The 13904-nt window shown below is 43.7% G+C and overlaps 1 protein-coding gene across 2 annotated transcripts; it reads right to left on the reverse strand.

Moving 5' to 3' along the window:
- Positions 1-38: 38 nt before the first annotated feature.
- mnta (MAX network transcriptional repressor a) lies at positions 39-13694 on the reverse strand. Of its 2 annotated transcripts, XM_067246969.1 has the most exons (6): positions 13517-13694; positions 9881-10475; positions 9489-9530; positions 8970-9081; positions 2938-3130; positions 39-2823 (listed from the first exon to the last, which is right to left on the reverse strand). In XM_067246969.1, the coding sequence occupies exons 1-6, from the start codon at positions 13587-13589 to the stop codon at positions 2075-2077; spliced, it is 1764 nt and encodes a 587-aa protein (XP_067103070.1). In that variant the 5' UTR covers positions 13590-13694; the 3' UTR covers positions 39-2074. The 2 variants fall into 2 exon arrangements, with proteins under 2 accessions (XP_067103070.1, XP_067103071.1); XM_067246970.1 differs by lacking the exon at positions 9489-9530.
- Between the last annotated feature and the right edge of the window lie 210 nt (positions 13695-13904).

Genomic DNA, 13904 nt, shown 5'->3' on the forward strand with positions numbered 1-13904 from the left:
TTTGTAAATGTAATAAGATTTATTAAGTATCTTAAGCATGTATTCAATGTTTTTTCCTCTTTGTTTATACATAATTGACATATTTAAATGCTGCCCAAAATATACAGGCAATATACAAATTCAACTTTCTCCATAGGGAAAACAACTTTATATATAAATATATATTTATATATATAATAATCGATATGAATAGAGGTCTGTGAAGTGGCCCCCAGTATGCAGTACTGTACATGGTCTCCCCCCCTCCCAAAAAAAAGAAAAAGGTAATGGTATAGAAATTACCAAGCTACATGCAAAAACCGTAAACATTCAAATCTTAAAATACAAACATCTGTACATACACATCAAATTGATCAGACAAAATAACCTAAATCAAATACTTAAAACCAGAGACATGAGAATGACATCTCCATTGTGTCCTCCCCTGTGATGCACACTTCTGCTTAAATTACATATATTCTGAGCAAGTACGAGGTCATATTCTTGCTTGTTTTACTGTTGAGTTGTAAACTAGCTATGCTTTTAATAGGGGCCATTGTGTTGCAGATCACAGTGCTTAAAAAGCTACAAGTCGGATCTAACACAGAGGTTGTGTCCTGCTTGTAGGATGAGTATTACAACCTGTAGTACTGGACGACTCTATTCAAGGGAATGAGACAAAAGAGCGTGTTAGGCCCTACCACAGGGCACCCACGTGTTAGGCCCTATTTAGGACCAATTTAATGCACCGTATTTGAAACATTAGCAGGTTAAGCTGAATCAAGTTAGAACAAAACCTCTGGGTAGATGATTTCAGGTAACAGAAAGGTACATCCCTGCATTTGGTTGTCTGACCCTAGACAGTCATCTGCCACACACCAACGTGTAGTATACAAAGCATACCATAGTAAACCAAGATTAGTTGTTCTCTATATATCCCAATTATTAGCCATAACATTCATTACATCTCTACACAATCAACTCCTAACTGGGACATCTTTCAACAAGACAACCAATAAACCAACTCAATAATTAAACATGCAGAAAAACATCTACTTTTAGATGTTAACACACACACAAAATATAATTTTCTGTGACTATCTGGCCAAATTATTCCTGGTTTTGAGTCACATTTTTGCTCACGTATCTTAAATATCAGAAATCTGTGGTTGAAAGAATGCTTTGGCTCCTACATTTCATTTAGACTTAAACACAGCCTCAAGCCAACTGTTCAGATTGCTCATTAAGCTCAAGCAAGACCATCACGGCAGCTCTGATCCCTGCTGGGTGAACATACGCTATTCTATCAGCAGAGGGCATCTGTGTGGTACGCCGCAATGGCACATGGCACTGCAGGGCCATAAAAGAGGAGTTCAGGTCATGTTTTACCTTCCACTCTACAGCCATGTGCCTTTCTGGAAAAGGGGAGGTCACTGTAAATCACATTCACAACGTGCTCCTTCATGGCAGTGTGAGCGCCGACTGATCCTGACACACGTCTCTCCTTCTGCCCCCTCCCTTGAGTCCATCACTGTAACGCGGCAAAAGGTGCCAATAGTGGTATGCCCAACGTCACTGTCCTTATTGAATAGATATGCACGGTCTACATGTTAGACTTAATGACCGTAGTGAGTGAATGTATTCAGTTTTTTTTTATTAAAAAAGTTATTTAATCTTGCTTCTGTATATCTTTTTATAGATATGGGTTGAGGCCAATAAGTGGACCTCAATTAAATTCCCCCCACTGCCCTGTATTCAAATTGGCATGAACATGATGGCCCTGGACATCAAAGTTCAACACATCCTGACACCTGAACAAAGACTTTCTTTAAACTCCTCACATGATTAAAAAATATAGACCAAATACAATTTCCGATAAGTATCTTTTTGGAATGTTCCGAGTCACATGATGTAATGCCACTAGGTTATGATGTAGAACAAGTACGAAGACTTGTTTTTGTCTGCCTGCCTGTCCACCTGCCAGCCCGCCCCAGTTCTTAGCTCAAAGCTCATTTCCATCAGTGTGGTCTGGTGTCTGTCTCCACTGTACATGACTGGAGGTCTGTCTCCATTTCTGGACCATTTCTCCACCAGCTCACGCTAGCTTAAGGGTGCTGACTGGGAACGAGGGCATAGTCACCATAGTCACAGGGTTTAGAACAGTCTGGCTAACCAGCTGTTGGTGGTGGGTCACAACCTGTGTGCCAACTGTTGTCTGCTTGCCCAAGATGGCTGCAGTAGGCTGGCTGGGTGCTGTGCCGTTGACCTGGGCATGGGTAAGGGTGTGGGCAATGTGGCTCACCATGGCAGGCTGCGTGACAGCCACAGGTTGGGGGTAGATGGTGGGCATGTGCTGGCCAAGGTGGGTCACCGGGTGTACTGTGATGTGACTAATCGGCATGGAGTTTGACGAAGGGGCAAGGTGTGCAAAGTGCTTGTGACCGCTTGCCTGGATGACGTGACTGACTGCCTGGATGACAGAAGCGTGGGAGGCCGCGGCGTGGGCTATGACGGTGGGCTGGAGGCTGGGTGTGGTGACCATGTGTGTTTGAGCAGGCAGAAGGGCCTGGATAGGGGTGGTAGGGACACCTGAAGTTGTGACAGACAGCGTAGCGTGGGCTGAGAGTGACTGGGGAAGGGTCAGAGGCTGAAGTTGAGGCTGGGGTATGGTCGCCTTGTGCTGGATGGAAATGTGTGTGTTGATGATGGAGGAGGTAGTGGGGTTTGGGGTGACAGTCTTGCACAACTCTGAATGCATGGCTTGAGGCACTGTGGATAAGGCAGTGGGAGCTTCTGTCATAAGCTCATCTTCCATGTCGTCCTCCATGATTTCTTCTTCACCCTCTGCCATGTAAAGAACAGTGATGTTAGTTACCTTCAGGAATACGTTTGCCATGAATTGTCATGGAGTGAATTTCACTGGTCGGCCATGAACTCATGTAGGGCCATGCTATGTACCTGAGGCAGTCGAGGTTGAAGCCTGGTCGTCCTCTGGTTGTACGGTCTGTCTGAGAACGCGGTCGATCTCCATCACGTCCATCCATTGGCTCAGCTCGTTCTTCAGCTCAGCGAGCCGCTGTTGGGTGGCGATCTTCTCCCGTGCCAGCCTTTCCATTTCGTGCTCGTACTCCTTCTCTTTCCGCTTCAAAGTCTGTTTATGGAGGAAAGAAGTGGGGTCAGTAACCTGCCAAACAGACATGGTAAATCTCAGACTGTTTCATCTTAATCCTCTTTGGAGTTTGGTGCAAAAACAAAAGCTGGTTCTGTTTCCAGAAACAGAAACAACTCAAGGAAAGAAAAAAAAACTCACACCTAACATCAAACATTTTAACCAATTACGGCATTAGGCATTTTAAGACTTATTGGGTCATGAGAGAAAAATAAAAAATCTGTCCGATAACACAAAAGAAGCTCATCTACCCATTTACATGACGGAGGAGCCACACCTCCTACATGGCCTTGGATAACAACCAAGACGTTCCAAAGAACTGGAGAGAAAATGCCCTCATAACATCCGTAATCTGAGGAGGTGGATGTCCCACTGTAGAATGCCACACTGGTGCGTTTTATTTCAAAATTATCAAGCCTACACACAGCCCATGTCTCAACATTAAATAACCCCATCTGTACAGTCCTCAAACAAGGACAAACATATTCAACACTAAAACACAGGGCTGCTTCTGTCACTGCTTGAGAAGTTATTTCTAAAACAGCAAGATACAATTAATTCCATATTTTTATACACTTTTACGAATTAAGTATTAATGTTTTGCTAATCATGTTTTAAAGTTGAATTAAGATCAGAGAGATTGCGCAACCCAAGGCCATGGTCGGAGCAGGAAGGAGTAAAGCAGGGGAAGAGGGAGGTGCTGCCAGGCAGGAGCTGTGACCCAGTTTCCCCTCACTAGTCAGCTGACCCAGGAGCACCAAACAGGCAGGTGTGGGCAGGCCAGCAGTAACACAATTAAAGAATAGGGTTCAAACATGCCGTTGTGGAGATTCATATACATCTTGCACAGTCACCAATGCCAGCAAAATGATAGTCTATAAAACGGACTATATAAGGGACTAAATCAGCTTGGTAAATTCAAGCACTACTTAGCATGTCAACCAATAGGATGCAAAAGCCTAACCTTTTTTCTTTTCTTTTTACTGTGTAGAGAGATCATTGCCCAATCCAACACAGTATCTAGACACAGAGTAACACAATGAGCAATAAAGCTGCATGCTCAAAGGCTGGACTTCCTGTTTTTGTTTATGCAGCCATGTCTAATGTAGCACTTTATACAAGTACCAGTCTGCATACCGTATGCTTGAATTTGCTACATTGTGTAGAAGTATAAATAGGTGATAAAAAGCAGCCTGTTTAATTCTGCGCCTGCCTCCAACCTTCATCCGGGATTACGACCTGTTCTGCAATTCCGTCAATCACGCAAACCCTACGCTAAACGGTCCCTGGTGTGATTCCAGTCACACAAACACAGCCGTCTTCCCTGCATCAGATGGCTGGGCTAACCATGGCTAATCTGCATGCCTGATCTCCTCAACCAGTTATCTTGAATGAAAAGAAACAACTTCCAACAGGCTACGATACATTCACTATGTAGGTTGTACTATATAGGTTGGATTAGCTGATGAAACCGTAGGTGATTACACAATCCTCATTCACCAAACAACAACAGTGCGCAATAACGTCTGTAAGAAATACAACCACGATGGTGGTGTGACAGGTTTAGCCCTTCGTGCGTGAAGTTAAACTACATAAACCTCTAAAGATTGCCTGTAAAGCTGTGCTCCAATCAGATCCACTTGAGGCACACCACTTTACTTTCAGGTTTGTCACAGCAGCATCTTTGTCTAATCAAATGAAATATCGGAGTCCCCCTTTTGTTGTCAAGGCAACAGCTGAAAAACACCATTGTTTCCTTGGCAACCTTATATGGTGACGCGCATGTTGTCCCAACGCACCAGCTGTAATGGTGGTAGAACAGACACGTTTGACAGGAGCCGGTTTGGATTCTTTCTCAATTATCTGGTGCAACAGAACACAAGGAACGCAAGTCCTCTCTGTGTTCCACACGTTGCTGACTGCTCTGTCCTTGCCCACATGCTGCAGCATCCGGCGCTCCTGCCACAGCTGTGCATGCCTGGGACTATGAGTCATAGTCTGAGGGAGGGAGCCATGCTCCACAAACACTGAGACCCACTGAACTCTTTTACAACGAACACGCTACAACGGCTGGCAAATGCTCTTTTAAGGAAGCAGTGTAAATGTATATATACACACGCATGCACACACACACACACACACCCAGGCTACTTCGATACCGAGCAAGTAGTTACACCTGAAACTAGTCAAAGGCAGAAGTCAACCATGAACATTTCATTAGAGGACCGATATTGAGATAAACCAGAAACACGTCAACTACACTATACCCGCCTGGGCTCTGTTCTGTGTAAGAAAGTAGAGCATGGCAACGTGTGAGGTAGGTAAACAAGACGCAGGCATGTCACACGCAATGCGAGTGCTGAGCACATGGCCCTGCAGAGCGAGGAAACCAAGCAGGGGAGGGAAGGAAAGCAGGCTGCACTCACCCACTGACTCACTTGTGCAGCACAGAGCAGACTGCGCTAGGCTAATGTTAAGAAGTGGCCACGTTGCAGACATGCTACTCTGCGGAGCCAATTGGCCTAAAGGACAGAGATCTTATGAATGCCATTTGTGCTGCTTTGTAACCGTAAACCCTTGTCTCCTCGCTGTGCCGGTGGCTGTAATAGGAACTTCATATTATTCTGCCATGGCAATAATAGGCAGACTTTAGAAGAATCAGACTGAGAGCCATTTTCTATGAGATGTATTTGTTAGCTTCCACTAGATGAAGGCTAACTGTCCTATAATATATTATTTCTGTAATTTATCCTACATGGTTATCCTGACCCAGACTTTAGCCAAAAGGAGTGTGCTGACAACAACTCTGTCAAGTAGCTAAACTCTGTCAAGTAGCTAAAGTGCTTTGAACAGTTAAAAGTATCTGAGACCTAAGTGGTCACCGTGCTCACTGTCTGGGTACAGTGAAAGCCCCTCACATTAAATTAAACCTTAATATGCCTGCTGCGACAGATCTCTTCAAGGAACTGAAGAGTGGTTGGACAATGGTAGATGCAAAAGCTCTCATTTGATGTATAATCCATATGTTTGGGTTTTGGAAAAAGTGGTACTTGCGACCCGTGTCTCGTGACTGACTTTGATAAGGCAACCTTTGTGGGAAAACGACTAGTAGTTGCACTGTAGGCTGAACTACTAGCCATGGAGATTCAATAAAATGGTATTATGTTACTGAAGCTCTGTGGGGTCTTGGCACAAATCAAAACCTGTCCCAAATGAGGCTGTATATTGTTGAAGCCCACTCCTTGCTGGGGTAAATCAGTAACCTACTTCACAGCAACCACTTATGAAAATGTAAAACCTTTTGAAAAGTCCAGACTGAGGACTTCGGCTTGAAGAAGAGAAAGGAAAGCCTCCAAATCCTATGATTTCTGTACACAATGGAGGACAATGAGCAGAGATGTTGTCCCTTGGCCAAGTGAATTCAAAGCAATCTGCAAAATGAATCTTTTCAAACAGGTTGACAGGGGCACGAACATATTAATGTATTTGGTCATTTATTACGAAACCCAAATTTTATGTGACAGGAGGGAGCTGTCCAGACCGCCATTATGCTCAAAATGCTGTGGAATGAGCGCCCTGTAGCACCCTATTAAGAGCATGATTAGCCAACACTACCACATTACAACACACTTTATTTATAACCGCCCAGAGCAAACTGGTTCTGTCAGATTTGTTAGGCTTAAACTCGAAAGGAGTTGAGTAAACCAAGCTTTGTGTTCATGGCTGTGTTCTCTTCCCTTCAGTTGGTGCTCTGAGAGCTGTGGCTTAGCCAGGGTTCTTCCAGGGCTGGGCGGGGGAGAGGGGGGGTGACGTCACGAGGCTCAGGCTAGCCATGTGCTCAGTGCTCATGTGGCTCTGGAGTTCAAAGTGAGACAGGCTGGAGGGAGGGAGACAAGGAGAACTTGGAGAGAGACAGAGTAGGAGGGAGGAGCCTAGATCTCTACGGTTTCCCAAGCTTGAGCCAAAGAGTCAGTAGCACTAACACAATGTGTACTCGGGCTCACAAACACCGCCATTTTAACGGTCCTTAAGATGACAGTAACTAGGTCAGCCAATGTTCAATAATTTCCAAGGGAAAATTAGAAAGCTTCTTTGGTTTGAGAGAGAATGTATTTTTTCAAGAAAGGACTAGTCAAAGTAAGCATAACTATATGCAGGCACAATCAAGTCTTTACAGCCCTCCTGAAAATCTCCTTGCCTAAAACACTCGAGTTCCTTGTTTCATTAAATCTCTGACCATTTTAAAGCAATTTGTAAGAAAGGAAACGAGGAAGTGTAACTTCTTGAAGAGCTGGTTGGCTAACCCAGGCAAGAAAGAAAGAAAAAAACACGACAATAAGTGCTGGCTCGGCAGTCTAGTCTGAAAGTCTGTTTCGGTGCTAGGACTACAGGTTTGACTCATTCGCTGAGGGATATCTGAAGTCAGGAAAAATGAATCAAATAAGTAATCATCTCTCTTAATCCCTTTATTCAATCCTCTCCTAAACCGTTGGTCATATCTGCAGACTGTCCCCTCCCACCCAAACTGAGAGGAGGGTAACAGGAAGAGCCATACAGGGAGAGGCGCGTGCAGCCAAGACACGCGTCCCTACACCACCCATGTCGGGACGACAGAGCACACGTTGTGCTTTTCTACCCCCACCACCACCACCACCTTCTCTCCAATCCTTCTGTCTCCCGCCTCCAATGTGCCAGAACTTGAGAACCAATAACAAATCAGCTAGGATACCACATGACACATCAGGACATAGTACTAAACTGTTACTAAGGAAACGGGAGCACTATGATCTGTACTTGACTTTAACAGGGAATGTGTATATCCTGATTCATCAGTAAATACTAATTTCACACAATTATACTGCATTTCTCGGTTTACCGGTTATATTGCATTTACTGGAATAGTAAAAAATATGTTTGTTTACGTGTCCAGACGTAGCCCAATTCAAAACTGACTTTATATTGATTATACAAAATAGAAATGTTTGTATCACAGTTCCATGTTTCCATAAGGGACATGTCCGATTCCCAAATGTTGACATCCCATTTGATTAAATCAGTCTACATTAGTGGAAAATGCTGCAGGAGGCCGTTTGTTTGTTTCCTTGTACATGTGCTTTAAATACACCCTGCCCAAGCCCTGCTCAGCTGTTTGGGGAGGGAGGGGGGATCAACGTTGAGTTGGGCAAGTCTTCAAGTAGTCTGCGATACTTTACAGTACCAACTGTTTACATTTGCATTTTTCACCGTACTTCTAACTGTAATATGCAATCACTTTCCACTGCACTTTTACACTTTTTTAGGATAGCTTCTGTCCATACTTTATTGCACTACACTGTATATCCTGCACCTACTGCTATTGCACTTCTGGTTAGACCTAAACTACATTTTGTTGCCTTGTACCTGTACTTGTGTAATGACAATAAAGTTGAATCATCATCAATCATCATACTAACTCCATGTTGTTTTATCACGCAGAGGGGAGGGATTGGGTAACATGGGTTATGCGCCCATACTGCCCTAGTTTCCTCAGCTTCCATGCTGATAGCAGTGTAACTACATCTCTACCACCAACAAAATATAAATCCTCAGCAAGACAGAACAATGTGTTTGAATGTAAATATTAAAATACATTAGGCGTGGCAACAAGACCTCCATTACTACGCAGTGGAGTTAGATGAACCCACCTTTGCCCGGCTGACTGCCTGCCCTCTCTGCTCATCATACAGTGCCTATCCATGTCAGAACCACAAGTCATATATATAACGATAATGAACAGCTGGGCTTTTTGTTGGTGCGGGTAAGTGGATCTGCGGTAGCTTACCTGGATATATCTCAGAGCACTCCTCAGGACACTCAGGTTGGAGGTCTTCTTCTCGTCAACATTGGGGATGTTCTTCTTCAGTGTCTCAAAGCACTCCTTCAAGTGAGCCCGTCTGAGGAGGAGCGAGGGGGAAAAGAGAAGCCACACTAGTGAGAGGAAGTTCCAAGTACCAGACAGCAGCTGGATTCCTTTTGTGATTGTGATATTTATTATTGGATACTTGGTGTTGTGACTAAATGTTTTTTTTTTACAAAGCTGGTAGAGGTAAGGCACTACTGATTTGTCATCTGTTGAGTAGAACCCGACCATGCGGAGGCACAAACTATTGAGGACATCTAAAGCTACGTCATCGATAAAGCAAGATTTGAGGTCAAGCTAAATTTGTAAGAGTGATTTCAAATACGGACAAAGCAAGCAACCCGTTTGTACACCTAATCTCACCATAACCTTAACTGACCTGTACATATAGCTCAAATATCTTCCATCTAAAAGGCAACCATGGGAGAGAGATGCACCCACCTGTTTTTCTCAAGCTTGTTATGTACTTCTCTTGTACCTGCCCTGTGAAAGCACAGATCGGAGCACATTAAAGATTTGGTGTCCTGAGCTGCAAAAGGACTAGGCTCATTGTACAAGAATCAAATCAACCGACAAAAAAGTACTCCATCATCTCTGTTACTTTGTTACTCAAGACAACACGGGCTGCTAAATAGCCTAGCCATTAATAAGCGACTCAATCATAGTCCTTAAATTTTTCATATGACTTCAGTTTACCTGTGGTGCCTTACCACCCAACATACGTTCACAGTCAGTGCTATTTACAAAGTGTGAAGGCCATCTGAATGCAAATAGCACCAGTGAAAGGGTCTACCAACCCATCTCTTTCCACCGCTGATGCAGATGAGACTTACCCTCCAGGCCGTTTCTTTTCCAGGAGGCGTCCATCGTCTGGAGGGCTGCCCCGACTGATTGGGCTGGTTTGCATCGAAGCCTGTGGAGCTGGAGGCCCAGGCTGGGGAAGTAAGGCATGCTGTGGGGCTGCAACAATGGAGCCCGGGTACGCCACTAGATGGGGTGACTGCTGTAGTTTTGGGTTGCCCGATGGAGAGACCAGTTGTGGGTGAAGATGCTGCTTGTGGTTGACAGACTGAAGTGCTGACGGCGAAAAGTCGGTTTTCAACTGAGGAGAGAGGGGCAGGGGGGCACATTGGCCCTGTGGGGAATTAGGGTCCCTCCTGGGGGAGGCAAGGTGGTGGCCGGCTGGGGGAGATAATGTTTTAACAGGAGGAGTGGGCAGGCCTGTGTGGTTGGAGTTCACCGCAGGGATGATGGTTCTGGGCATCAAGGGTGGAGGCAGAGGGGGAACCGGGACAGGATGATGCTCCTTGTGTGGCTCTTCCACTCTGGTCACATGGTTCATCCGAATAGGCGACGTATAGGTGACATCAGCACGCCTGTGATTGGCCAGCTGTTCGAGGCGCAGTTTCTCCCTCAACTCATTCTCCTCTGTGGGGCAAACCAATATACAATACAGAGCAATTGAACTACAAGGGCACACTTGAACTTTAATGTTTACAAAAAAATTAAGTTGACTTGTACAAATAAATGTTTTACTGCAACTGTGTATGAAAAGAAACATGATAGTGACTACATGACTTTGGCAGCAGAACTGGGTCCCAACTAGAGGGCTGAAGAATGATCTCTGCATGACCCATGATCTCTGCATGACCCTTTGGAATCAATATGAAAGCATGGATACCTGACATGTATAAGAAGATTTTTTAGGACACATCCACAGATGGTACATAATGTACTTGTAGTCAACTACATCAAGATCAGCTTGGAGCTCTCAACAAGCACATGTTCAGGGGTCAAGTTACTGTTGTAAATGTCTGAATGGAAATTTGATGCCAGTCAGTCCCACTTCTCTGTTCTCTCTCTATAGGGCTTTTCCAGCTCTGACGTAAAGAAGTCAGGCCTGTGGTCAGAGACCTTATTCTGTCTTTGGATGCAAGCCAGGTATAGGAGCCCATAAATAATGTAGCTCCCAGCCACTCAACATGGACAATTTATCCTTCAATAGAGCTCACCTAAAAATATAAATGTCCATACCAACAAGTACCTACATTTCTACTAATAATCTCAAATTTGGAGGAACTAGAAAAAAAATCACAAATTTCAATAGTCAAATAAATAGTCACAACAACCTATGGACGTCAGAACACATGGGGTACGACCTTCACAGTCGTCAATGAAAAATCAACTAGTCGTGGAGAGGTAAGTAAACAAGGTCTGAGCGTGCTCAGCAAAAGCAGGTCATCGGGTGCTCGTACACCTAGTCACAGTTCACAGTGAGAATTCATTTGTAGAAAGGTACTTGGTGTTGCAAGTTTTTCTCTGTAATTCCACACCCTAAGCACCTTATGTGGGTTCTCATTAATCTTTAAAAAAAACAACACTTAATTGGCTTTGGTCTCTTGACTACATGACACAGTCCACTGGGGTCTTGCTCGTTATCAAAAACAACCCATCAAATAATATGCTTGTGGATTAAAGAACATGGAGAAAACTACCTGTCCATATCACAGACCTTTGACATTAAGAACCTGGCTTCAGGATCATTTGAAAATAAATGAAGTGAAAAAGATGACAGCCTGGACAAGTCATAGACAAAGGGGTTCAATAATGTGCCTTTATTTGCAGTAAAAAGAGGGGGTTGAAATCCCAGCAATCCAGCATCGTCTTGTTAACCAATCACATTTGAGCCCCCCCCCCCCCCCCCCCCAGACAAGTCGCTTCCTGCTCAATGTGTAGATGCTGGGGGAAAGGGGTGACCAGTTGCTATGGCAGCAGTGATGTTAGAACGATCAGACACAAGGTGTAGTCTTCTACATTCATAAGGGGGGGAGCAGAGAGATTTCAGCATGCTACACAGTGTTCCTTCCCTGTCATGGCCTGATTCATTAGGGTTCTTGCCAGACGGGTGCATAGCATTATGCCCATGGCAATGTTTATCACACACGAATCACAATGCAGGATCTATGCATCTGTGCAAGTCTCAAACAGTTGAGCCACAAAAACCACAGATATCCAAGAGAGACCAGTGTTAATTAACAAATCATCTGAAAGTAACAAAATCATACAGGCCGTAATCCTCCCATTCATATGAAAACAAATGTCCAAAGGTGAAGCTAACTGACTAACTTGAGGTAGTATTGTTCGTAGCTCAGTTTCGTTCACTCAAGAAAAGTGAGAGTACTACTACCAGACTTCTAAATGTGTAGCCTACTTGCCTCCTTATATTACTTTTCATTCATTTTTGAGTCATATGGAATGCCCTGTGTTTTGATGCACTTTTCATTCATTAGTTTAAGTTTCACATGGGATCCCAAAACATGAGAAGTTTGAGGAAAAAAACAAAAACGAAAAAAAACAGTTGGTAATAGATTTGAATTGACAATTATGCACTGGTTAGTTGTCAAATGTTCTTATAAAAAATAAGCGTAGTCATACATTATATAACTGAAGTCCATAACAGAGGAGTAGGGGAGAGACACTGCCCTACTTTCCTCCACACATGACCTGTACTAGAGAACAGGGAGGGGAGGCGGGGGAACTCTACGAGAAGCAGGAGTGTCTAGCATACACGTGGTGACATGGGCGGTCCCTTTCCAGTCTGTTGCAGACATGGGGCGTGGCTGGCTTTAACGTCACGAGCACGAACAAATTAAGACCAATGTGTACCCATCCCACAAATACATTTATACAAAATATGCGAGCAAGATATGTTTAATCTTAGTACGAATTTATGAAGTTATAGAAGGAATTGGGAATTCAGTTCGACAACCAAGCGCTCATAGGGAAACCTGAAATCCAGCGTCATATGATACCCCGGCTATGTCAGGTCATTTTGTAAAATGGTTTAGGCACTCCCGTCGCCACCGCCCTTTACAACACATTTATGTTATTTTGATACACACTAAAAGACTTTGGAAGACACATATTACTTTTATGTTGATAATGAAATCTCCTTCTTAGCCAGGATATCAAGGTTGAGTCAATGTTGCTAATAAACATGGTTCGGCGAGACGATTGCAGGATTCACAGGCTTGGTAATGTCGTGTCAAGCCAATAATCTACTTTCTGGAAACGAGAAACTATCGGCAAACAATTTGCACAGCATTGTCAACAATGTGAACAAAGTGATAATAAAATATTCCCATTCAGTTCATGAAAAAAGGGTGAAGCAAAGACAAATAGTAAGCTTATAGTATAGTATCTGAGTGACGACTTCCAACGCAAACAATGGCAATAAAAGGTGCGTGTACCATCTGAATGTGCATATAAAATGTTGTCTAATAATAGTATCCATATAAAAAAATGACAGTAGATCTAGCCTACATAGAGCAAAGGAGCATCCCATAGAGTCAAGCACCTACTATTTTACCCAGACATCTGATACGTTACGTTGCATGTAGTGCTTCAGTTCCCATCATACAAAAATTATACTTATGATAACCACGCATTTTCAAACAAACCTTACTTACCACGTGCTTTCTGTTGTTGCTGGGCTTGCAATTCCAAAAACTTGGCTGCTTCTAAAAGCGTTTCGATGCTCATTTCTATCCAGTTGTAAATCTTTTTTTTCTACAGAAACTTGAGTATTTGAATGTATGTACTTTCTGTTTAAGCGTGATTATATCCCAGTCTGGTAAACTGAAGAAAAGGGTAATAGGATACCCCCTCGTAGAAACTCTTCAACATACGTAGAGGAGTTGCAACAAGATGGCGCTGAGAGTACTAGGAAACAAATCAGGGCCAAAACCACTCCATTGGTGGCCGCCCACAATTTATATTCCCTCCCTATACGCTAGAGAAAAATAGAAAACAGAGAGGGGATATGGAACGAACTGTCAAATGCCAGGCCATATTAAG

Source organism: Osmerus mordax, chromosome 11 (genome assembly GCF_038355195.1).
Source record: "Osmerus mordax isolate fOsmMor3 chromosome 11, fOsmMor3.pri, whole genome shotgun sequence".
In the NCBI taxonomy this organism is placed as follows: Eukaryota; Metazoa; Chordata; class Actinopteri; order Osmeriformes; family Osmeridae; genus Osmerus; species Osmerus mordax.